At 45.9% G+C, this 27388-nt stretch overlaps 1 protein-coding gene across 1 annotated transcript in view; it reads right to left on the reverse strand.

The window, feature by feature from the left end:
* The window catches only part of FREM3 (FRAS1 related extracellular matrix 3), a 313505-nt gene that overhangs the window by 18900 nt on the left and 267217 nt on the right, over nucleotides 1-27388 (reverse strand). Inside the window, exons 7-12 of the mRNA XM_039539811.1 lie at nucleotides 13238-13387; nucleotides 6728-6937; nucleotides 5685-5882; nucleotides 4476-4640; nucleotides 850-1032; nucleotides 349-479 (exon numbers count right to left, since the gene is read on the reverse strand). Coding sequence (XP_039395745.1) covers nucleotides 349-479; nucleotides 850-1032; nucleotides 4476-4640; nucleotides 5685-5882; nucleotides 6728-6937; nucleotides 13238-13387 — 1037 coding nt within the window. The remainder of the gene's footprint in view (nucleotides 1-348; nucleotides 480-849; nucleotides 1033-4475; nucleotides 4641-5684; nucleotides 5883-6727; nucleotides 6938-13237; nucleotides 13388-27388) is intronic.

Here is a 27388-nt window from a genome sequence, read left to right on the forward strand (position 1 = left end):
CACGTAGAGAGCTGTGTAGTGTATATACATTGGGGGTTCAGGTGTGTAGAGCACTCTACTCACATAAGTCATGCCTCACCTTCTATATGCTCTTTATACCTATGTTAGCTGGGCATGCAGTGTCTGTACTCTACACACTGCCTTAAGTGTAGATGTAGCCTGAGGGGATATTTCACAAAATATCCCTACAATTACTGCATATCATCACAGGGAAATTTATTTTGAAAAACTTGCAATCTGTTATTATTGAATAAAGGGATATTTAAAACATTGACTGGGTTTAAAAAACAAGCATACAAACCAAACCAAACAGACATAGCAAAATTAAAAACAAGCAATCATCATTACCAGTGTTTCAGCCACCATATTTTCATCTGGTTTCAAGTGGACTGTAAATGCTTCTCTCATTTCTCTCACTCCATCATATAAGACTTCGACTTCAACAATATGTTCAGCTTCTCCTTCTTTGAATTCAATGTCTGGTTTAGAGACAAACAAATTAACCTCATTCCTAATCAGCAGAATCACTGTTTTTTCTATCATGGATGTTCAAATGACACATTATTTTGGAATGGAACACTTTGGCTTTTCTGTTGGTTCCAAACATTCAGAGTAGGCTATAAAATATATGAGGTAATTAAACTGTTGAAGTGGTCCTGCTGAATGACTGAGCCTAAGTACACGAGTCTACTTTCATCTGATACAAGACACATGAATTGCTAGAGTCATTTTTAAAAAAGAATTAGGGAATTATATGTGAAGCCAATAATGTTGCTGCTTGCTATACTTAATTACTTTGCACAATAACTTCCTGAACTGGCATTTCAATAATTCCATGCCAATCCTTACCATCAGACATTGGATTATAGTCTTCTCCAGAGGTGGCAGAGCCATCTTTCGTGTGGATTCGCACAACAGATACTTTTGAGCTGTCACCCAGACGTAAAATGGGGATCTTTACAACTGCAATCTCTCCAAGCTCCTGAGGCTCCTGAATGCTGTGTTTGATTTTGGAGAACTTAATCACTGGTTCTGTAAGGGAATTGAAAAAAAAAGTCATTCTTTCCCATTTGGATCAAGTGCAAAAGTCATTAATGGACTGCCAATAGACAGCTTACACAAGAAAAATGGGCCAAATTAACCTGGAAAGTCAAACAAATGGGCTGACTATTTTGTATCTTTTCTTAAAAAGAGAATGACTAGTACTGTGGTTGAGACAAAGTGGGTGAGGTAATAGCTTTTATTGGACCAAATTCTGTTGATGAAAGAGACTTAGGTTATATCTACACTATCACAGTAAGTCAACCTGTGCTACATAGCTGAAGTCAACGTACCTTAGGTCAAGTTATCGCAGAGTCTACACCACGGGGGGTCAATGGGAGAAACTCTCCCGTCAACTTAACTTATTCTTCTCATCGGGGGTAGAAGACGGGGTCAACTGCAGAGCGATCTGCTGTCGATTTGGCGGGTCTTCACTAGACCTGCTAAATCGACTGCCGGTGGATCGATCTCAGAGCATCGATCCCGGCTGTAGTGTAGACCTGCCCAGAGACAACCTTTTGAGCTTACACAGAGCTCTTCTTCAGCTCTGGGACAGGTACTCGGAGGTCACAGCTAAATGGCAGGTGGAAGGATTGGTAAACATAAGTGTTAACACACATAATAAGGTACTATTCAAAATGAAGTGGGCAATTAACACCTGTAGCCATAGGAACAAAGGGGGTGTGCGGGGTTAGGCTGTGATAAGGCCACTGTACTTTCTTATCCAAGAGTGTACATATATAGGACTATGTAAAAGGGTGTGACTCAGACTGAAAGGGTTAAGCAACTTGCATGTTAAATGACCTAAATTCAACCTTTAAAAACATATTAGAAAAGTATGTAAATTGTAATTGGGGGCATTCCTTATAAATAGTCAAGAAAGCCACGTTAGACAGACCAGTGCTTTGAAATATAGACTTGTATTGTTAGAGAATTGGAAGAAGATAGTGATTGTATTGGTCTATGTTTACCTATACTTTGTTAGAGGTTAACAATATAACCAGACAGCTCCTGTCTGTCACTATATTCTATTGATTCAGAGATCAAATGAGGATATCCCCCCTCACCCCAAAAGCAACCACAGGTCACACAGGGTCTTCTCAAACCCAGTGTCAGACCCTGCTGCTGTCTCAGTTTCCCTACTCTCATATAAACTAGCATGCCAACTCACCAGTAAGTGCATCAACAAAGCTCCTACCAGTGTCAGTATTTCATTTTTTCCCCAAGAGGTGCATTTATTGTTCGAATGCAAAATTCAACATCATGGGGAGGATGGAGACATTGGAGTTACTGCTTCATCTGGTTTGTTCTGGTGGAACCTCTGGATCTGGTGCATACTCCTCCTCAGCTGGATCAGGGGACAGGTCCAGTTGCCTTCTCCAAGGGAAGGGAAGGGGTGACTTCCTAGCAGACTGGACCAATTCTGAGGGATAGTACTGGTCCCCCAGGCTCCAGGATGGCCAATAGGATGGATCAAAGTGGGGTTGTGGAGGTCTCCATGGCAAAGTGTAGCAATAGTTTTGAGGCAGATGATGAGGTGGAGGTTGGTCCCAAGCTGGTGCAGACCTTCTTCCCAGGAAGGTGTGTCTTTGGAGGAGGGAGTAATGATTCATAGGACAGCTCAGAATTTTCTGATGAGGAGAAAGCCAATTCCAGATCCAATGGCGGTACAAATGGTGCCACAAGAGGGAAACTGTAGCCAAAAGATGGAATGGGAGACAGACCCCTCACAAAGGTCAGCTCTCCATGTGGAGTCAGAACTTCTCTCAAAAGGGAGGGATCCAATGGAATAGGAGACTCCGGGTCTGGGACAGCGAAGATCTCCTCAGGAAGAGCATGGGTCTTGGCTCTTGGGTTTGTACGAGTTGCAGTAGAAATAAAATGTGCCACAGCCATAGAAGACAAAGATGGTAGCGTGGGTAACCAATGCTCTTGGTGATCGGTCTTCATTGGTGCTGGCAGATCCCAGGGTTTCTGTTTGGGAGGTACCAGAGGCATCAGTGCTGCTGGGTTGTGATCCTGTGCTGATGGAGCCCTAGACTTGTGGGCTTTCTTGTCATGCCTCTGAGACTTAGTCCATCCTAAGTTCTCTTGGGCTGAGCTTAGAGACTTGCTCATCTTAGGAAGGGCTGTATCTGACTTATTTGAAGTAGATTTCAAGGAGGATTTGCTCTCATGTTTATGAGATTGCTCCCTGCTCTCCCGACAAGACCCTGTGGGGATAGACTCCCTTGCTTCTGAGTTGGACCTTGTGGTAGGAGATGCACTCCTTGCTGAGTCAGGCCAATGCACAGTGGGGGTCCGTCACCCTGGGTCCAACTGCGGCCTCATGAGCCTGTCCATTAGTGCTTCCTACAGCTCCGAGTGCTTCCCAGGTACAACTGAGGAACAAACAGCAGGTCCTGCAGCTTGTCACAACGTGGGCTTCCCTGAAGCAGCACAGGCAGTGTTGGTTGTCATCACTGATTGAGAAGGATTGCAGGCAGGAAGCAAAAATTTTGAAGTCCTGAGTACTGAGCATAGTCCAGTACCCAAACAGGGTACAAGTTGGGGGGTGCTCCCCAGGTGAGGGAGGCTAACACTAAAATCTATCAGATAAAACTTTAAAACTCTCCAACTTCTAAAAACTATTTGCAGATATTTAAATATATGTTCACAGATAAAAAAATAAAGCGGAAGCTTTGAACTCTGGAGGTTCCAACCCAGACCATGCTGTGGTGAAAAGGAACTGGAAAGGTGATCAATTCACACTGCCCTTGATCTCCTTAGTTGGAGGCACAAAGTGATCCAGGGCACATGTGTGGACCAACAGACACTGCTTTCAAAATTCTCTTGCTCTGGAAGCATGGGGTGCATGTATTCCTACAGTAGAATACACATAGGGACCAGCACTCAAAGAACTGCTATTCACCATGTATCATTACACAAGAACAGAGGGAAATTCAGTGAAATTGAAAGGTGTTAAATTCAAAACCAATAAGCAGGAAATACTTCATACAATGCACAATTAGCCTGTGGAACTCATTGCTACAACATCGATATCAGAAGTTTAGCAGGAAACAAAAACAGGTTAGGCGTTTATAAGGGTAGCGAGAGTATTCAGAGTCATAACAGTAAATACATAACAATAAACAACAAGATGCTTTGAAGGGATTAAACTTCTTGCTTCAGGTGTAAGCCAATTTATAAACTATTGGGATTAGCAGGAAACTTCCCCTAGGGGTGAGTTATTCAATAAATGTCAACAGAGGGTTTCTTGTCCCTTCCTTTGAAGCATCTGGTACAGGCCTCCATTGGTGATGGGATACTGGACGAGATGGACCAATAGTCTGATCCAGAATAGCAAATACTATATTCCAGCTTGCAGCTACTGCTGTGATACTTCTTTGTATCTGTATATTTAACAATAAACACAAAAATGCTTAAAAACTCACTGTCGTCTTCATCCTTAATCTTGATCAGGGTCTCTTTTTGCTCCCCAATGGAGGCACCAAATGTTGAGGTACTTTTTGGTGTTCCAAGCACTAGTCTGAATTCTTCCTCTTCTTCATAAATTGCATCATCCTCCAGTATTACCACACAGGGCTTCTCAATCTCTCCTGCAGAGAGGGGATAAAACAGGCATTATGATCACCCTCCCATGTGCTTACAAATCAATTGCAGCGCAAAAGACCCAGGATAAAAACCAAATGCATCTAACTAATTTAAAAAAACAACTAATCTCAAGAGAGTGGAAGCAAACAACGTAGTTCTAGGATAGGGTAATTGAACCTTTCTGCTAGTTCTATTTGCTATCACTCAGCATATTTTCAGTATGGTTTTCATACCTTCCAATATCACAACTGGCACTAATGGGTGTCCTCAGGAGCACTCAGTTGAGAGACCAAGGGTTGAGTGATCACAGACTGAGCCTCCTTCTTACCCTTGGAAGGATGGTTAGGATTGAGGTATATTGGTGGGGCAGCATAAAAAAAGCTCTTTGGTCAACAGAAAATTCTGTCTCCCGGGCTGTTAATTCCCATTAAACACCTTTCATCAGTGTTAAAATGTACTTTGAGAGACAAAAAGATGTCAGACCTAGTCTTTCCACTGAGAACTAGGACAGAAAGCCATAGTTACAAGCAGTGAAGGAGATCATTGACCAGGTAAAACTCATTTTGTTGGAAAATTAAGTGTGTTAAAAAAAAAAAAAAAGAAAAGATAAATCCAGGATCCTCATGGACGGGTCCTGTGGTGTTTGGGTGCACCCCTGAAGAGAGCTGCTTGCCAATAATCGCTGCTGTGCTCCCACTGAAAGCATCAGATCTCTCTTACTCTCATGTTTTCTATATACGTATTCTGCTTCAGAAGGACAGCAGGGGTAACTCGCTTAGGTAGTTTGATTTCCCTTCCTTCCCCATTTTTGGATATAAAATATTTGAAAATGCTGAAGACTGAAGCTGTGGGTACAGAGCTCTTTGCTGAAAGCCTGTGCTGCTGCAGCTTGTGACTTAATAGCCAGTTGGCATTATTTACATTGAGATTCTGCCCAAAATGTCCTAGGCGCTCAGCTTTTATTCATCAGCAGATGAGTCTTTTCCTCAAAAGCAGTGAGAGTAACTATTCCTTCTGAGGATCTCCAGTTCTCACTGGAGAGATTTTACCTGGGAGAAACACCACTACAGAGTCATCTGTGTTTGGTCGCTCCTCGTAGTCCATCATGACTTGAGCAGAACCTTGGCGAGTGTAGCAACGGACGGTAGATTTATGGTTAATATCACCACTACGATAAATGACAGCCACTAACTGTCCATCTTTTTCATTCACTGTGTACCATGGTTTCTTGAACTGGACTTTGGGTACTGAAAACAGAAGATTTTACACATTTCATTGTAAAGTCCACATGATAAGAATGCCCATGACATATGGACAGAGGATGCTGGTTACATTCTGGAAGAGAAATTTAGGACATGGACCCATTTCTTCTCATGGCCATTTACAGCAATCAAAATGGGTTCAGCTCAACAAGTGCTTTTAAAATAATACAGATTTTAACTCCAGAAGAATTAAAACACTTTCAATCTGTATTGACTCAGCCACTGACCCAGTTTATCCTTATCCTGCTCATCTTATCCTGCTGTCTACACAGCACACTAGTCTGCACCAGAGCTGTGTAAACATTAGTCCACATTAGCATGCAGTGCACTGACTGGCCCATATGAACCTTGCTGGAGTGCACTAGAAGTTCCCTGGTGCACATTAATATAGTCTATTTCAAACACTACTATACTGATGCTCACTTGACTAGGGAATTTCTAGTACACACCAGAAAGCTCCACATGGGTCAGTCAGTGCATGACACACTAGTGCACACTAGAATGTACACTCCTCTGTTGTGAAGTAACAAGTTAACTCTAGAAGGGCAACATGAGCCATATATACTTGTCCAAAAACACCATCTTCAAGCACATAGTGACCCAGTGAACAGGCTGGAGTATGGACCACAGAGGAGCTGTGCTACAAACTTACTTCAGCTTGTGCATGGCGTCCATTTTCCATCATGTCAGCTAAGGCAGAATTTCACTATAATGAACAGCAGTTCATAATTATACATGTAACAGCTAACACTATTGCCAGAAGATTTCCTGAATTTGTGTGTGCACTTTAAGAACTAAAAATTAAAAAAAGCTGCTTGCTTTACACTTACAGTCCGTAATGCTGTCATTGATGAAGATAGTAGTTTTGCTAGGCACCCCAAGCACTGCATTCATGGGCATACGGAGAACCAGCTCAAACTTCTCTGGACCCTCCAAAACAGGCTGCCCCAGGTCGTCGAGGATAGTCACTCGGAACACCTGCATCTTGACTCCAGGAGCAAAGTCCAGATTCCGGCTGATGCCCACATAATCAATTCCAGCTGTTTGGGAAGCAAAAAGTACACAGCCACTCATTGCCATTTATTAAGATTTTACCATTTACTTGTAGAATATGTTCACAAAATCAAGACAGTTTGTGCCTTATTTTTCTGAAGAGAATTTATTTTGGATTTTTATCACCTGTAAGTTTAAAAAATAAAAAGGAACAACGAGCATAAAAAGCAAAAAACAAACATAAAGGTCCTGATCCTCATTTGCACTAAAGGCTTGTCTACCCAGCAAGTTACTGTGTGGCAAGCCAGGGTGTGAATCTACAACGCACTAGCTTGACGCGCAGTAACAGCCTGTATGGACACAGCTACAGTGCACTGAAAGTCGTGGAGGGCAGATTGTCTTACTACAGTACTCCCAGTTGCACTCCAGGACTTGCACTGTGCTGTAGCAATGTCCACACCGAATGTTGTTGCATGGCCAGTTGGCGTGCTGTAGATTCACACCCTGGCTTACCATGCAGTAACATCCTGTGTAGCAAGCCCTAAGGCCACTTTGCTTCACTCTGGCAGTACAAAAGGACTAGATGATCATAATGGTCCCGTTTGAACTTAAGTCTATGAGTCTATGAGACTAAAAATGTGTCTCTTTACACTGCCAGAATGGTGTAATGCTGTAAATGAGAAACAGGCCCATAGTCCATACAGTTTTAAAATAACTATTTGGCCAATACATTGAGCATCATGCATATGGACCGTATTTGCTCTTAATAGTGAAATAGAATTACTCAGTGATCAGAAGCAGTATCTGAAGTATTACTTTACAGGTTAGCATTTTAAAAATAAAGGAACAGACCTACAGTAATTCCACACAATCACTTGGGCTGGAAGGGGCCAGTGAAACCCATCTCCAGCACAATGCCAGGATCACTGTATCCCCAAAACATCCCTACCTCATGATCTCATCATTAAGTGTTGACTTTCTATATATATACATTTTTACAGTAACTTCAATACTGGTGAAAAGCGCTGGATTGACATCCTCTGGGGATGGATATTTGCTATTCACAGAAGAAGTAAAATAAAGTCTTGACTGGAAGATTTTCATAGATGGTAACTCCACTGCTTCCCTGCCAAGCACGTCCCACAGCCAAACTGATTTTATTCTAATTTCACAGCTCTTTGCACTATTTATTCCAAACCTTTCTCCTTCACTGCACCTTAAATGCACTATTTATCACCTTTGATCAATGAGAACAATCATTTTCCCTTCTCCCCACAGCAAATTGAACGTTATTATTTATACGCTGCTATCATTTCGGCAAACTCTGAAGATAGTGAGTTGTCAGATGTAAATCTCGGCAGGGTGTCACTGCAACTCTCACAGTTCTTCAAACATGTTATAGACACTACTTCTGATTAAGAACTTAGTCCTCACCAATTCGGAGCTTTATAAAATGTTATTTTGATTTATAAAATCATTTGAGTACAAAAATTTCTTTGAAAAGTTTCTTAATCAAATATTTCCTGCTTGGGTATCTCACATAGATCCAAATGGAATTTCATCAAACTTTACAAATATTTGGAAAGTATGAGAAATTTCAGAGGAAAATTATTTTTTTCTGAAACAGTAAATGCCTGAAAATAAGGGATTATAACTGAAGCACCTCCTCAAATCAGACATGTAACATCCTGAATGCAACATTATTAAATTGCTTTGTAGCCAGCACAGAACCCTACAGGAATCCAATATCAATAAAAGCCTCCATTTCTTCCTGAACTAACAACGAGCCTTAATGTTTACCACACGCCATGTGTGGTTCTCTAATTACTTTCCTGACTTAGGGCTAGTCTACACTGGCAATGTGGCAGCACTTTAACACGCCTTGTGTGGTCACGGTGCAGTGCTGGGAGAGCTCTCTCCCAGCACTGTTAAAAAAAAACAACCCACCTTGAGGGGCGTAGCTCCCAGTGCTGGGAATGCAGATCCCAGCGCTGGTGTACTGTTTACACTGGCACTTTACAGTGCTGCAACTTGCTGCGCTCAGGGGGGTGTTTTTGCAGCGCTGTTACAGTAGTTCCATCCAAACCCTCATTTCTCCTATTTCCCTGTACGAATATCATAAGTTCATAGAATCATAGAATTCAAGATCAGAAGGGACCATTATGATCATCTAGTCTGACCTCCTGCAAGATGCAGGCCACATAAGCCGATCCACCCACTCCTTAGCAAGCGACCCCTGCCCCATGCTTCGGAGGAAGGCGAAAAACCTCCAGGGCCATTGCCAATCTTCCCTGGAGGAAAATTCCTTCCCGACCCCAAATATGGCGGTCAGCTGAACCCCGAGCATGCGGGCAAGACTCTCCAGCCAAACCCTCTGGAAAAGGTTATATCATACCATTGACCCATTGTACTATTTACCAGTGTGGCACTTAATTGACCTATTGACTAAGCCCGTTATCCTATCATACCATCCCCTCCATAAACTTATCTAGCTTAATCTTAAAGTCGCCCCCACTGTTTCCCTCGGTAGGCTGTTCCAGTATTGCACTCCCCTGATGGTTAGAAACCTTCGTCTAATTTCAAGCCTGAATTTCCTGACTGACAATTTATATCCGTTTGTCCTCGTGTCCACATTAGCACTGAGCTGAAATAATTCCTCTCCTTCCCTGGTATTTATCCCTCTGATATATTTAAAGAGTGTAATCATATCTCCTCTTATCCTTCTTTTGGTTAAGGAAAACAAACCGAGCTCCTCAAGTCTCCTTTCATACGAAAGGCCTTCCATTCCTCGGATCATTTTAGTGGCCCTTCTTTGTACCCGTTCCAGTTTGAATTCATCCTTCTTAAACATGGGAGACCAAAACTGCACACAATACTCCAAATGAGGTCTCACCAACGCCTTATATAACGGGACTAGCACCTCCTTATCCCTACTAGAAATACCTCGCCTAATGCAACCCAAGACCGCATTAGCTTTTTTAACGGCCACATCACATTGCCTACTCATAGTCATCCTACGATCAACCAGGACTCCTAGGTCCTTCTCCTCCTCTGTTACTTCCAACTGGTGCGTCCCCAGCTTATAACTAAAGTTCTTGTTAGACATCCCTAAATGCATAACCTTACACTTCTCACTATTGAATTTCATCCTGTTACTAATACTCCAGTTTACAAGGTCATCTAAATCTCCCTGGAGAATATCCCGATCCTCTTCCGAATTGGCAATACCCCCCAACTTGGTGTCATCCGCAAACTTTATCAGCCCACTCCTACTCGTGGTTCCCAGATCAGCAATAAATAGATTGAATAAAATCGGACCCAAAACCGAGCCTTGAGGAACTCCACTGGTAACCCCCCTCCAACCGGACAGTTCCCCCTTCAATACTACCCTCTGCAGTCTCCCCTTTAACCAGCTCCTTATCCACCTCTGGATTTTCATTTCGATCCCCATCTTTTCCAATTTAACCAGTAATTCTTCATGCGGTACCGTATCAAACGCCTTACTGAAATCCAGATATATTAGATCCACTGCATTTCCCTTGTCTAAAAAATCTGTTACTTTCTCAAAGAAGGAGATCAGGTTGGTTTGGCACGATCTACCTTTCGTAAATCCATGCTGTAATCTATCCCAGTTGCCATCGGCCTCATGCTCCGGAACCACTCTCTTTTAAGATTTTTCCATGACTTTGCATACTACAGATGTTAGACTAACAGGCCTATAGTTCCCCGGGTCACTTTTTTTCCCCTTCTTGAATATAGGAACTACATTAGCTAATCTCCAGTCAGTCGGTACAATCCCCAAATTTAGTGATTTATTAAAGATTATCGCTAACGGGCTAGCAATATCCCTCGCCAATTCCTTAATATTCTAGGATGAAGATTATCCGCCCCGATTTACTTCCGTTAAGCTGTTCAAGTTTGGCTTCTACCTCAGATACCGTAATGTCTACTCCCATATCTTCATTCCCATCGGTCCCTCTATCACTATTCCTTAGCCCTTCATTAGCCTCATTAAAGACCAAGGCAAAGTATTCGTTCAGATATTGTGCCATTCCAAGATTATCCCTAATCTCCACTCCGTTTAAAGTTTTAAGCGGTCCCACTTCTTCTTTCTTGGTTTTCTTCCTATTTATATGGCTAAAAACCGTTTGCTATTGGTTTTAATCCCTTCGCTAGGTCCATCTCCACTCGTCGCTTGCCTTTCTCACAGCTTCCTGCACCCTCTGACCTCAATAAGGTAGGTTTCCTTGCTGATCCCTCCCATTTTCCACTCCTGGTACGCTTTCTGCTTTTTCTTAATGACCCCTCTAAGACGCTTGCTCATCCAGCTCGGTCTAAAACTGCTACCTATGAGCCGTTTCCCCCTTCTCAGGATACATGCCTCTGACAACTCCTGCAACTTCAACCTGAAGTAACCCCAGGCGTCATCTGCCCTTAGATCCCTAAATATGTTAGCCCAGTCCACTTCCCTAACTAGTCGCCTTAATTTAGTAAAGTTAGCCCCTTTGAAATCGTACACCCTAGTCTCAGATGCACTATTGATTATCCTCCCATTTATTTGGAAACGAATTAGCTCATGATCACTCGAGCCAAGGTTGTCCCCTACAACAATTTCCTCAACAAGGTCCTCGTTACTCACCAAAATCAAATCTAAAATGGCATCCCCCCTCGTCGGTTCAGCAACCACTTGATGAAGGAATTCATTAGCTATCACGTCTAGGAAAAGCTGAGCCCTATTATTATTACTAGCATTTGTTTCCCAATCTATATCCGGGAAGTTAAAGTCCCCCATGATCAAGCAGTTCCTATTAGTGTTTACCTCCTTAAAAACATTAAAGAGCTCTCTATCCGTCTCCAAGCTAGATCCCGGCGGTCTATAGCACACCCCAATCACTATCCCGGGTGAGGCTCTGGTAGTTTTCTTCCCCAATGTGACCATTGCCCAAACAGACTCTGTATTATCCATTGCATTGCTAGTTATCTCATTACATTTCACCTCATTATTGATATACAGTGCTATTATTTAATTAAATGCCACTTGTACTTATTAAAGCCCTTTATTACTTGTTATTTTGGCAGCAGCACTGACCATGTATTACACACTTATTAAAAAAAGAAAAGACCGCTTTCAACTTGATTAACGGGAAGGTCACTGAAGCATTATTTGTCTTTTGCCAGCATATCACCAGTGAGGAGGAATGAATGATCCTGTTTGCTTCCCAATACCTAGCAGTTACCACAACTGCCCTTTATGTTACTGGCTGCTTAATTAAATTCAAACAAACATCATCCCAGCAAAACTCCATCCTACCCAAATGCTCCCAAAATCCCTGAAAGAGATAGTCTTTACAACCTGGCCGAGAGATGAGCTATTTTGCCGTCAACAGGTCTGGGCTACTTTCGAACAAAGTGAGGAAGGGAAGGTCCCAGGGCTCTCATGGAAAATGCAGTGCCAGCAGTTTCCTCTCTAATAACTGAAGGAAATCTAGCTTGTATACCCTCTGTTCTCTGCAGCTGTGGCAATATTAAATGGGAAAAGAGGTAGTCTCTAAGGTAGACTGACCCCAACCCAGTGAGGGCTTTATAGGTTAAAAAAATAATTACACCTTGAATTCCACTCATGAACCAACAGGCAGCCAGCACAGACCACAGCGCACTGGTGACATGTGATCCTGGTGAAATACAGCAGGTCAGGAGTGGACATTGCCATTCTGCCCCATGCAGAGCTCACTGCAATAATCTTATTACAAGGTTAGGGGTTTGTTATAGAAGTGGATGGGTGAGATTCTGTGGCCTGCTTTGTGCAGGAGGTCAGACTAGACGATCATAATGGTCCCTTCTGACCTTAAAGTCTATGTTTCTATGTTATAAACTCTTTACTAGAAGCAGCAGGAATAAAGCTATCCTGGCCACTGTATCTTATGATCATCTAAAGCAACTGGAGGCCTAACTACACCCCTAAGTTGCAAACTCAGGTGACCAGTGGCAGAGGAACATACTCAAAGGGGACAGTATTGTCTGTGCCATCTGTTCTAGTTGCTTCCCCCAGCCTATCCTCATCACTTCAGTCTTGTGTGGATTGAGCTATAATCATCTTATTAACATTCATGCCCCAGACTCTACCAGATGTTGGTGAATGAAATCATCTGAACTGTCTGAGTTACACATAAAACTGGGTATCATCTGCCTGCTGAAAACACCAGATTCCACACTTCAATAACCCTGCCAATAGCCTCACACATGCACATTGAATCAGAGGAGTATCAAGAATAAACCTTGATAGCACCCCATGTGAGTACAGATCAGAGAACAATCTGAACAACATTTTTTATTTGAAAGCAACTCACCCTCCGCTGATACTGGCTCCGTTTTCCTGGAACGTGCAGTGACGGAGGCCGGTTTGGAGAGATCTGTTCCAGTTCTCCAGACACGAACTTCAACGTAACCCGCACTTTCATCCACCCGATATTCAGTGTCACCAAAGTATAAAGCAGGTTCTAAACACAGGGACAGAGAAAGAGGGGAACAGAATGGAGACAGGGTAAATTTTCCAAAGAGCCGTTTCCAAAGAGCCTCATTTGTGCACGTGTAAATATGGGGACATGTACTTGCACTCTGCAGGCACACACAGCTGGTCACCTTCTACCACCTGTACGCCCACTTTCAATGCTCTTAACACCTGCATGGAAACAAGTGTCTGAAACTGCACCTGCAAAGCCCATTGACACCAATGGAATTTGCAAGTATAAATTTCAACACTTGTGAGCACACAGGTATTAAATAATTGAACATGTGCATGCTGGTGTTAGAGTGTGTGCAGAGTCATGTATGTGCATTTTTTGTCCTCACAAGTGGAGGGCATGCTTTGAAAATGTGCTTTTAAGAGTGAGAAAGTATTACATTTCCTGAAGGTTTCTGATTTTCCCCTCTGTGACTGGGGTAGTTCAGTTTAAGAACCTCAGTATTCATTCTAGCAGTTTAGCTTCACACCAGTTCCAAAAACTGTACTGTATGTAGCCAACAAAGGCGTGACTCTGTGGGGGTGACCCTCACGGTATCTTTTCTTTTAACTAAAATAAAGTAGAAACATATCTGAAACTTACTATAAAGCAAATTTAAAAAAAAAATCCCCAAAAATACCAAGTCAAAGGGATATGTGCATTGAGGGGTAGAGTGGGGGGCGGGGAGCAAATGGAACTTCAGATATTAAAAAGTCTGTTTTTAATTACTATCAAAGCAAAATTTTGACATGGACATAGCAGTTTAAAATGTAATCTTTCTTCTCTCTCTCCTGCGATCCTCCCCCCACTGCCAATGTGACAAACTGGCCTTAATTTTTAATGGGGAGGGGATGGAGTCTTAAGATCCAGATCAGGGAAAAGGTCAAAGTTAAAATGGGCTTAAGCAGTCACCCTGTTGTTTAGAGTAAAAGATCAAACATCACAAGACTGTTTCAAACTAGCAGTAATTTAGCAGCTTTTAGCAAATCAGGGTGGCTTGTGGAGGTAAGCAATGTCCTCTGAGTCCCAGCCAAAAAGCATGAAGCCTGCACTGGGGGTACTTTGCACTATAGGAAGGTATAACACATCGTACAGTGTTTTCTAGCCTCTATTCACAGCTTCAGCTACTTCTGTCATCTAAACAATAGCTGTCTTTATATTATGACATGTATTATCTGAAATCAGGGTTACTATAGCTTGACAAGTTTTTCCCATGCTACATATTATTACTGGTTTGTAGTAATGCCTAGAATAGGTAACACCTGTAAGATCAAGGTAATACGATCTGTTTTCACACTGAAACCAGCACCTTTTCAATGGTAACCACTTTAGATGCCAGTTTAATACTTTGCACTTATACAGTACCTTTCAGAGGAAAGCTGCGTAAGTGCCATTATCCCCACTGAATCGTTGGGGAAACTGAGGCACAGAGGGGCTAAAGCTCAAATTCCCATAAATGGCCAGTTTTCGGTACCCAGTTGAAGACAACTAGGGCCTGATTTTCAGAGGTGCTGAGCCTGCACAGTGCCCAATGACTTTAGCTGTGGGTGCTTAGCACCTTTGAAAATCAGGTCCTAGTCAATTATGTTGGGCACCCAAAAATGGAGGCACTTCAAACTAGTAACCCCTTTTGAAAAATTGGGTATAAGTGACTTATCCAACTCTGCACAGGGGGTCAGTGGCAAAGCTAGAAAAAGAATTTAGCTGTGTCTTTTGAGAATGAGAGCAGCATCTTTCAACTAACCCTTGCCACAGGCATTGTCTACTTCATATACACACACATATGCATACATACAAAAATTGAAAAGCCATCTTGCTATGTCCAAACATTTGCCATCCAAGCTGTCAGCCATCGTTAGGTACATGCGGGAATTGTGTCGAGTCACTGAACTGTGAACTCTTGTGTTACTTTACTAACTGAGTAAAACCTAATCATCACAAGAGACTCTTTGTTGCTGTAGAGGAGACAAGGAACCTAGCAGGCATTATTAAGGAAGGTACAAGTGTTCCAACTGAGGCTTCATGCATATTTATTTCCAGCCTTTTGACAGATTAGATTTAAATAGACAAAAATAAGTTCTTCAACAGTCTGTGTAGTAGTAAGACTGACAAAATACAGACATTTTGGGATGGAGAAATCCAAGGAGAGATTTCGATATGAAACCAGAGGCTTTTGTTTACAACAGTAAAGGCAGTAATCACTTCCCTTTTTTCCTTCAGAAATGTGCAGACTTATGCAGCATTCAAAACAGAAGTTTTTGGTGCTCCACTGAATCACATTTCAGGCACTGTGGTGACCATAATTACTACTCCATTAGAAACCCCCACCTCCCCCACCAAAAAATATATATATTAAAAAACCCCCACCAAAGGTCTCAGGAACCTCCAGGATGTTCTGACATTGCTCTAGAAAGTAGATGAGAGTTTAATGATAAAGTAAATGACTTCAAGGTGCCCTATTCTCCTCCCACAGAATATGAGTTACTCCTACTGAAGTCCTGGGGAATTATTCATATCCTGAAGGGGAAGAATAAGATTCCAGATATCTAAATATTTGGGTGCTCCTTCCTGGCACATCTATCAGATTAACCAGTGACTAATAGTGCACTATACACCAAAAAAAGGGGTTATTTAACAGTGTAGAGCATAAAAAGATTAAATCTACTGAAGTCAATGGAGAAATTTCTGATTTACATCAGTGTAACTGGAATCAGAATCTGACCCATTGACTCTGAATGGACAGGGAATAAATTTTTTTTTTCAAAAGCTCAATATAAATAGTTTATCATAATCATTCTAATTGCTTGGGGAGTGCAATTATAGAAACTGTGATTTTACTGATCTTGTTCACAAAGTACACTTGTCATTGTGCAATGTATTATAGTCCCTAGAAGGACAGCTAATAAGCTCTGCAGTTTCTCTTCTCTTCTCTTCCTCCCCCCCAAAAAAGAGATTGCCCCAAGTACTGGACTTATTTGAAATTAGCCTGGTTCATTTGCTCTATTGACATAGAAACTGGCTTTCAAATACCATATGTCCACTTTCTCACAAGTGGCTTAACAGGTTTTGAAGTATGAATAATAAATTCCTTTAAAATTTCAAGAGATCAAGCAATTTAACTTTCTTGCAGTCCAGGATAACTGTCTCGAGCTAAGCCTTCATATGTCAGGCTCAGTGGTGCAAGTAGAAATCATTTCTTGCTGGTACACTGCACTCATGGGAGGGACACATGACCTCCCCATGTGACCCACCAACACCACTCCTCCCCACCCTGGGGCCCCCAATGCTCTCCCAGTCCCCTCCCCATGATCCATATCCATCCCATGTTACCTGGGTGGGGAGGCTCAGTCCTCCTCCCACTGCACCAGAGACTTATGCTGTACAGATCCCAGGCATGACGACTCAGGAGAGGCAGCTGGTGGAGGACTAGGGGCTGGCTCCTCCTGTGTCTTTTTGGTACACCGTACCACCCTACTTATATCTTACCAGTATGGCGTACTGTACCACCCTACTTGCACCACTGGTCAGGTTCCTTAACTAAGAGAAGAGTAGCATTTTCTTTTTTTAATGCACATGTTGTGTCTACAAATACATGTACTACAAACTTATTACAACTTAAGGGATCAACACTGCTTCCATTGAAAATGAGCCTATAGTTTGGAAATGGGACTTAATGAAAATTTGATGACCTGTTTACTGCATTGTTCTTCCTCTCCTGATGCCTTCTACTGTTTGTCATCTCCATTGTAAAATCTTGTCAAATTGGATTGTAAGCTTTTTGGGACTGGATCATACTGTCTCACATATGTGAAGTGCCTACTGCAATTAGAAAATGATCTAGATTGGGACTTCTGAGCCTAAGTCTAACAATGAAAAACAAAAATACGTATTAAAACACTGTTCTTAATTTCTAATATTTGTGGTTACTGTAAGTTTCTAAAGGACAAGTAACTATGTACTTCTCATAATTCAAATGAATTTGTTTTTCATGCAATCACAATATGTCTCAAGAGAATAGTTCCTTGTGTTTATGTACATACTGTGTGTCCTTAGAACAGACTTGGAATTTATAGCATTATCAATATGATGTCAGTTTGCGAATGTCTTTTAATCTAGATACACTTGTTCTCCTAGAAGTAGCAGACATACACAGTCAGTAGACTATGAAACAGACATGACCTTAAGGAACACGACACTTGTCATGCCTCAATTATTACAGGGCTTTAATCGCTTGTCTCTGAAACATAATCAGCTCTCACTATGTGGACCTAAACATACTGCCAGTACCCTCTATACAGTTGATCTTAAAAATAACTGGAGGGGAACAGAAGCCTATCTAACATATTCTTTCATCTGTCTTGATAACAGAGAGCTAGATTCCCAACTGCGTTAAAGCCACATGCTTTTTGTAAAATTATAACTGTGAAGCCAAACCAAACCAGTAACAAATCTACTCCACCAGATCATTTTATTTGGCCTGCTGGTAGGGTCGCCCCTAGAATTTATGTATTTATTCATTTTAAGATTGAGCCAAGGCACTGAGGGAGGTCTTTTAGTACAGCTGGTCCTGACTCATACTGCTTGGCTTGGCTCTGCTTCCCATCAACACTGGCTCCAACTCCGCCTCACAGCACCCAAGTCCAGTGATTGCCTCCACACTGGCTGATTGGCTCTTCGCTCCCAAACAATCAGGTTCTGGCCAGGCTCCACTTAGCAGTGTTGCTATGGTACCTTGAAGCTGCCCATTCGTGATCTAGATTACAATCTCAGTGACACTGAGGTAATCCAGAGCAATCCTATGGAAGAAAATGGTCTCATGGAGGGCACACACTTCCCTATGGTTCGTGAGAAAGCCAGTGCAAATCAGGTCCCATGTTACACCAGTGGTACTTACAAATCCTGCAAAATCTGGTTAGTTAAATCACCATAACCAGGGGCGGCTCTACCTTTTTGGCCGCCCCAAGCAGTCATGCGCGGGAGGCGCCCCGGAGCCGCGGGAGCAGCGGACCTCCCGCGGGCATGACTGCGGATGGTCCGCTGGTCGCGCGGCTCGGCTGGACCTCCCGCAGCTGCGGACGGTTCGCAGGTCCGGCGGCTCCGCTTGAGCTGCCGCAGGTGTACTTGCGGGAGGTTCAGCCGAGCCGCGGGACCAGCGAACCGTCCGCAGTCATGCCTGCGGCAGGTCCGGTCCTCCCGGGGCTCCGGTGGACCTCCCGCAGGCATGACTGCGGCAGGTCCGCCGGCCCAATCTGCCGCGCCCCCGGGAAAGGGCCGCCCCACGCGCGTGCTTGCCGCGCTGGGGTCTGGAGCCGGCCCTGACCTTAACACATAGCTAATTCTGGCCTGGGGAAATTGCTGCTGAGCCAAAGCTTTCAGTGACACTTATTATGCAGTTAAAGAAGGGGAGCACCGCACAGCATAGGAACTGGGGAGAGCAATGAGCCTAAGCTGTTCTGCCATATCAGCATTCATTCATTGCCAGTGTACTGAAGTCACTAACTCTCAGCTCAGTTCAGGATGGCAAACAGCACCTACAGACCATAGTGCTCAATTCCATGGGAGTTATGATCTACTGTGTTTCCTTACAATAAAGTATGCTATGGTTCTACCTTAGAGCTACAGGGCCAGATTTTGGCCTTTTTGCACTGCTCTGATCTGATGGCACAAACGGGTCATAAATCTGTCCGCAATAGAAATCTGGAGATTCTCCTTGACATGGGTGCGGGCAGGGATGGCTTTAGGCCCATTCCACCAATTCCCCCAAATCGGGCCCTGCGCTCAGTGACAATCCCTTTCCCTGGCTACAGGCGTCTTTTTAATTTTTACACACCTGGCGGCGCTTTGGGTCTTCAGCGGCACTTCAGCGGCGGGTCTTTCGCTTAACTCTGGCTCTTCGGTGACACTTGGGCAGCAGGTCCTTCAGTGCCGCTGAAAACCTGGAGCGAGTGAAGGACCCACCGCCGAAGTGCTGCCAAAGACGCAGAGCACCGCCCAATGAATACAAGCCCAACGTATTTTTACATATGTTTTTTATAGTTTTACGTCATGCCTGCTACGGCCACATCGAAACTGTTTTAATTAGGATTCGCACTGCCTAAAGCCGGCTCTCCCATTAGGAACCCTAACCCTACGGCAGAAAATCCTACCCATAGGAATCCTAATCCTAGCTCTAACTTCCCTACCCTTAGGAACTCTAACCCTGGCTTCAAGAGCCCTACCTATAGGAACCCTAATCCTAGGGAGGGAAGCCCTACCCATAGGAAGCGAAACCCTACCTCCAAGTGCCCCAATCTTAGGAACCCTAATCCTAACGCCAAATGCCATAAGCATAAGAACCCTAAGCATAGAGCGGGAAGTCCTACCCATAGGAATCTTAACCGTAGGGCAGGAAGCCCTACCAATAGGAACCCTAACCCTAGTTCCAAGTGCCCTATCCATAGGAACCCTAACCCTAGCTCCAAGTGCCCTACTCATAGGAAACCAAACCCTAAGGCAGGGCGCCCTATGCATAGGAACCCGAAGCCTAGCTCCGAGTGCCATACGCATAGGAACCCTAAACCTAGCTCCAAGTGCTCTACCCACAGGAATTCTAACCCTAGCTCCAAGAGCCCTACGAATAGGAACCCTAACTCTAGCTCCAAGTGCTCTACACTTAGAAAACCTAACCCTAGGGTGGGGCACCCGACTCATAGGAACCCTAAAACTAGCTCCAAGTGCCCCACCTTAGCAACCCTAGGGCAGGAAGCTCTACCAATAAGAACCCTAACCATGACTCCAAATGCCCTACTCATAGGAACCCTAACCCTAGCTCTGAGTGAACTACTCACAGGAACCCTAACCATAACTCCAAATGCCCTAGCCATAGGAACTCTAACCCTAGCTCCAAGACGCCTACCCATAGGAACCCTACCCTAGCTCCGAGTGCCCTACCCATAGGAACCCTAACCCTGGCTCCGAGTCGCCTACCCATAGGAACCCTAACCCTGGCTCCGAGTGCCCTACCCATAGGCACCCTAACCCTGGCTCCGAGTGCCCTACCCATAGGCACCCTAACCCTGGCTCCGAGTGCCCTACCCATAGTAACCCTAAAAATAGCTCCGAGTACCCTACCCATAGGAACCCAAACCCTAGCTTCGAGTCGCCTACCCATAGGAACCCTAACCCTAGCTCCGAGTGCCCTACAAATAGGAACCCTAACCCTAGCTCCGAGTCCCCTACCCAAAGACACACTAACCCTACCTCCGAGTCGACTACCCATAGGAACCCTAACCCTAGCTCCGAGTCGCCTAATAATACGAACCCTAACACTAGCTCCAAGTCGCCTACCCATAGGAACCCTAACCCTAGCTCCGAGTCCCCTACCCAAAGACACACTAACCCTACCTCCGAGTCGACTACCCATAGGAACCCTAACCCTAGCTCCGAGTCGCCTAATAATAGGAACCCTAACACTAGCTGCAACTCGCCTACCAATAGGAAACCTAACCCTAGCTCCGAGTCGCCTACCCATTGGAAGCCTAACCCTAGCTCCGACTGGCCTACGCATAGGAACCCTAAACCTAGCTCCAAGTCGCCTAATAATACGAACCCTAACCCTAGCTCTGAGTGGCATACCCATTGGAACCCTAACCCTAGCTCCGAGTCGTCTACCCAAAGGAACCCGAACCCTAGCTCCGAGTGCCCTTCCCATAGGAACCCCAACCCTAGCTCTGAGTGCCATACCAATAGGAACCATAAACCTAGATCTGAGTCACCTAAACATAGGAACCCTAACCCTAGCTCCGAGTGGCCTACCCATAGGAACGCTAACCCTAGTTCCGAGTGGCCTACCCATAGGATCCCTAACCCTAGGTCCGAGAGGCCTACCCACAGGAACGCTAAACCTAGCTCCAAGTGGCCTACCCATACGAACCGTAACCCTAGCTCTGAGTGGCCTACCCATAGGAACCGTAACCCTAGCTCTGAGTGCCCTACCCACAGGAACGCTAACCCTAGCTCTGAGTGCCCTACCATAGGAACCGTAACCCTAGCTCCGAGTGCCCTACCATAGGAACCCTAACCCTAGCTCCGAGTGCCCTACCATAGGAACCCTAACCCTAGCTCCGAGTCGCCTACCCATTGGAACCCGAACCCTAGCTCCGAGTGGCCTACGCAGAGGAACCCTAACCCTAGCTTCGAGTGACCTACGCATAGGAAGCCTAACCCTAGCTCCAAGTCGCCTAATTATACGAACCCTAACCCTAGCTCCGAGTGGCCTACCTATTGGAACCCTAACCCTAGCTCTGAGTGGCCTACCCATTAGAACCCTAAACCTAGCTCCGAGTCACCTAACCATAGGAACCCTAACCCTAGATCCGAGTGCCCTACCCATAGGAACCCTAACCCTAGCTCCGAGTGCCCTACCCATAGGAACCCTAAACCTAGCTCCGAGTCGCCTAATAATACGAACACTAAACCGAGCTCCGAGTCGCCTACCCATAGGAATCCTAACCCTAGCTCCGAGTGCCCTACCCATAGGAACCATAAACCTAGCTCCGAGTGCCCTACACATAGGAACCCTAACCCTAGATCCGAGTGGCCTACCCATAGGAACCTAACCCTAGCTCCGAGTCGCCTAATAATAGGAACCCTAACCCTAGCTCCAAGTGCCATACGCATAGGAACCCTAAACCTAGCTCCAAGTGCTCTACCAAGAGGAAATCTAACCCTAGCTCCAAGTGCTCTACCCTAAGAAACCCTAACACTAGAGTGGGGCACCCGACTCATAGGAACCCTTACCCTAGCTCCAAGTGCTCTACCCTTAGCAACCCTAACCTTAGGGCGGGAAGCTCTACCAACAAGAACCATAACAATGACTCCAAATGCCCTACTCATAGGAACCCTAACCCTAGCTCGGAGTGAACTACTCACAGGAACCCTAACCATAACTCAAAATGCCCTACCATAGGAACCCTAACCCTAGCTCCGAGTGAACTACTCACAGGAACCCTAACCATGACTCCAAATGCCCTACCCATAGGAACCCTAACCCTGGCTCTGAGCGCCCTACCCACAGGCACCCTAATCCTGGCTCTGAGCGCCCTACCCATAGTAACCCTAACCCTAGCTCCGAGTCCCCTACTCATAGCAACCCTAACACTAGCTCCGAGTAGTCTACCCATAGGAACCCTAACCCTAGCTCCGAGTGCCCTACCCATAGGAACCCTAACCCTAGCTCCGAGTGCCCTACTCATAGGAACCCTAACCCTAGCTCCAAGTAGTCTACCCATAGGAACCCTAACCCTAGCTCCAAGTGCCCTACCAATAGGAACCCTAACTCTAGCTCGGAGTGCCCTACTCATAGGAACCCTAACCCTAGCTCCGAGTGCCCTACCCATAGGAAACCTAACCCTAGCTCCGAGTGCCCTACTCATAGGAACCCTAACCCTAGCTCCAAGTAGTCTACCCATAGGAACCCTAACCCTAGCTCCAAGTGCCCTACCAATAGGAACCCTAACTCTAGCTCGGAGTGCCCTACTCATAGGAACCCTAACCCTAGCTCCAATTAGTCTACCCATAGGAACCCTAACCCTAGCTCCAAGTGCCCTACCCATAGGAACCCTAACCCTAGCTCCAAGTAGTCTACCCATAGGAACCCTAACCCTAGCTCCGAGTGCCCTACCCATAGGAACCCTAACCCTAGCTCCGAGTGCCCTACTCATAGGAACCCTAAACCTTGCTCCAAGTAGTCTACCCATAGGAACCCTAACCCTAGCTCCAAGTGCCCTACCCATAGGAACCCTAACCCTAGCTCCAAGTAGTCTACCCAAAGGAACCCTAACCCTAACTCCGAGTGCCCTACCCATAGGAACCCTAACCCTAGCTCCGAGTGCTCTACCCATAGGAACCATAACCATAGCTCCAAGTAGTCTACCCATAGGAACCCTAACCCTAGCTCCAAGTGCCCTACGCATAGGAACCCTAACCCTAGCTCCAACTAGTCTACCCATAGGAACCCTAACCCTAGCTACGAGTCGCCAACCCATAGGAACCCTCACCCTAGCTCCGAGTGCCCTACCCATAGGAACCCTAACACTAGCTCCGAGTGGCCTACTCATAGGAACCCTAACCCTAGCTCCAAAAAGTCTACCCATAGGAACCCTAACCCTAGCTCCAAGTCGCCTACCCATAGGAACCCTAACCCTAGCTCCAAATAGTCTACCCATAGGAACCCTAACCCTAGCTTCGAGTGCCCTACCCATAGGAACCCTAACCCTAGCTCCGAGTGCCCTACTCATAGGAACCCTAACCCTAGCTCCAAATAGTCTACCCATAGGAACCCTAACCCTAGCTCCAAGAAGTCTACCCATAGGAACCCTAACCCTAGCTAAAAGTAGTCTACCCATAGGAACCCTAACCCTAGCTTCGAGTGCCCTACTCATAGGAACCCTAACCCTAACACCGAGTGCCCTACCCATAGGAACCCTAACCCTAGCTCCGAGTGATATACCCATAGGAACCCTAAGCCTAGCTCCAAGTGCCCTATGCATAGGAACCCTAACCCTAGCTCCAACTAGTCTACCCATAGGAACCCTAACCCTAGCTACGAGTCGCCAACCCATAGGAACCCTCACCCTAGCTCCGAGTGCCCTACCCATAGGAACCCTAACCCTAGCTCCGAGTGGCCTACTCATAGGAACCCTAACCCTAGCTCCAAAAAGTCTACCCATAGGAACCCTAACCCTAGCTCCAAGTCGCCTACCCATAGGAACCCTAACCCTAGCTCCAAGTAGTCTACCCATAGGAACCCTAACCCTAGCTCCAAGTGCCCTACCCATAGGAACCCTAACCCTAGCTCAAAGTAGTCTACCCATAGGAATACTAACCCTATCTCCGAGTGCCCTACCCATAGGAACCCTAACCCTAGCTCCGAGTGAACTACTCACAGGAACCCTAACCATGACTCCAAATGCCCTACCTGTAGGAACTCTAACCCTGGCTCCGAGTCGCCTACCCATAGGAAACCTAACCCTGGCTCCGAGTGCCCTACCCACAGGCACCCTAATCCTGGCTCTGAGTGCCCTACCCATAGTAACCCTAACCCTAGCTCCGAGTCCCCTACTCATAGCAACCCTAAACCTAGCTCCGAGTAGTCTACCCATAGGAACCCTAACCCTAGCTCCGAGTGCCCTACCCATAGGAACCCTAACCCTAGCTCCGAGTGCCCTACTCATAGGAACCCTAACCCTAGCTCCAAGTAGTCTACCCATAGGAACCCTAACCCTAGCTCCAAGTGCCCTACCCATAGGAACCCTAACTCTAGCTCGGAGTGCCCTACTCATAGGAACCCTAAACCTAGCTCCGAGTGCCCTACTCATAGGAACCCTAACCCTAGCTCCAATTAGTCTACCCATAGGAACCCTAACCCTAGCTCCAAGTGCCCTACCCATAGGAACCCTAACCCTAGCTCCAAGTAGTCTACGCATAGGAACCCTAACCCCAGCTCCGAGTGCCCTACCCATATGAACCCGAACCCTAGCTTCGAGTGCCCTAATCATAGGAACCCTAACCCTAGCTCCGACTGCCCAACCCATAGGAACCCTAACCCTAGCTCCGAGTGCCCTACTCATAGGAACCCTAACCCTTGCTCCAAGTAGTCTACCCATAGGAACCCTAACCCTAGTTCAAAGTGCCCTACCCATAGGAACCCTAACCCTAGCTCCAAGTGCCCTACCCATAGGAACCCTAACCCTAGCTCCAAGTAGTCTACCCAAAGGAACCCTAACCCTAACTCCGAGTGCCCTACCCATAGGAACCCTAAACCTAGCTCCGAGTGCTCTACCCATAGGAACCATAACCATAGCTCCAAGTAGTCTACCCGTAGGAACCCTAACCCTAGCTCCAAGTGCCCTACGCATAGGAACCCTCACCCTAGCTCCGAGTGCCCTACCCATAGGAACCCTAACCCTAGCTCCGAGTGGCCTACTCATAGGAACCCTAACCCTAGCTCCAAAAAGTCTACCCATAGGAACCCTAACACTAGCCCCAAGTCGCCTACCCATAGGAACCCTAACCCTAGCTCCAAATAGTCTACCCATAGGAACCCTAACCCTAGCTCCGAGTGCCCTACCCATAGGAACCGTAACCCTAGCTCCAAGTGCACTACCCATAGGAATCCTAACCCTAGCTCCCAGTGCCCTACTCATAGGAACCCTAACCCTAGCTCCAAATAGTCTACCCAATGGAACCCTAACCCTAGCTCCAAGAAGTCTACCCATAGGAACACTAACCCTAGCTCAAAGTAGTCTACCCATAGGAACCCTAACCCTAGCTCCGAGTGCCCTACCCATAGGAACCCTAACCCTAACTCCGAGTGCCCTACCCATAGGAACCCTAACCCTAGCTCCGAGTGCTCTACCCATAGGAACCCTAACCCTAGCTCCAAGTGCCCTACGCATAGGAACCCTAACCCTAGCTCCAACTAGTCTACCCATAGGAACCCTAACCCTAGCTCCGAGTCGCCAACCCATAGGAACCCTCACCCTAGCTCCGAGTGCCCTACCCATAGGAACCCTAACCCTAGCTCCGAGTGGCCTACTCATAGGAACCCTAACCCTAGCTCCAAAAAGTCTACCCATAGGAACCCTAACCCTAGCTCCAAGTCGCCTACCCATAGGAACCCTAACCCTAGCTCCAAATAGTCTACCCATAGGAACCCTAACCCTAGCTCCGAGTGCCCTACCCATAGGAACCCTAACCCTAGCTTCGAGTGCCCTACTCATAGGAACCCTAACCCTAGCTCCGAGTGCCCTACCCATAGGAACCCTAACCCTAGCTCCGAGTGCCCTACTCATAGGAACCCTAACCCTAGCTCCAAGTAGTCTACCCATAGGAACCCTAAACCTAGCTCCAAGTGCCCTACCCATAGGAACCCTAACCCTAGCTCCAAGAAGTCTACACATAGGAACCCTAACCCTCGCTCCAAGTAGTCTACCCATAGGAACCCTAACCCTAGCTCCAAGTGCCCTACTCATAGGAACCCTAAACCTAGCTCCAAGAAGTCTACCCATAGGAACGCTAACCCTAGCTCAAAGTAGTCTACCCATAGGAATACTAACCCTATCTCCGAGTGCCCTACCCATAGGAACCCTAACCCTAGCTCCAAGTGCCCTACCCATAGGAACCCTAACCCTAGCTCCGAGTGCCCTACTCATAGGAACCCTAACCCTAGCTCCAAGTAGTCTACCCATAGGAACCCTAACCCTAGCTCCAAGTGCCCTAATCATAGGAACCCTAACCCTAGCTCCGAGTGCCCTACCCATAGGAACCCTAACCCTAGCTCCGAGTGCCCTACTCATAGGAACCCTAACCCTAGCTCCAAGTAGTCTACCCATAGGAACCCTAACCCTAGCTCCAAGTAGTCTACCCATAGGAACCCTAACCCTAGCTCCAAGTGCCCTACGCATAGGAACCCTAAACCTAGCTCCAAGAAGTCTACCCATAGGAACCCTAACCCTAGCTCAAAGTAGTCTACCCATAGGAATACTAACCCTATCTCCGAGTGCCCTACCCATAGGAACCCTAACCCTAGCTCCGAGTGCCCTACTCATAGGAACCCTAACCCTAGCTCCAAGTAGTCTACCCATAGGAACCCTAACCCTAGCTCAAAGTAGTCTACCCATAGGAATACTAACCCTATCTCCGAGTGCCCTACCCATAGGAACCCTAACCCTAGCTCCGAGTGAACTACTCACAGGAACCCTAACCATGACTCCAAATGCCCTACCTGTAGGAACTCTAACCCTGGCTCCGAGTCGCCTACCCATAGGAACCCTAACCCTAGCTCCGAGTGCCCTACTAATAGGAACCCTAACCCTAGCTCCAAATAGTCTACCCATAGGAACCCTAACCCTAGCTCAAAGTAGTCTACCCATAGGAACCCTAACCCTAGCTTCGAGTGCCCTACTCATAGGAACCCTAACCCTAGCTCCGAGTGCTCTACCCATAGGAACCCTAACC

The sequence above is a fragment of the Mauremys reevesii genome, linkage group 5 (assembly GCF_016161935.1).
Source record: "Mauremys reevesii isolate NIE-2019 linkage group 5, ASM1616193v1, whole genome shotgun sequence".
Classification (NCBI taxonomy): Eukaryota; Metazoa; Chordata; order Testudines; family Geoemydidae; genus Mauremys; species Mauremys reevesii.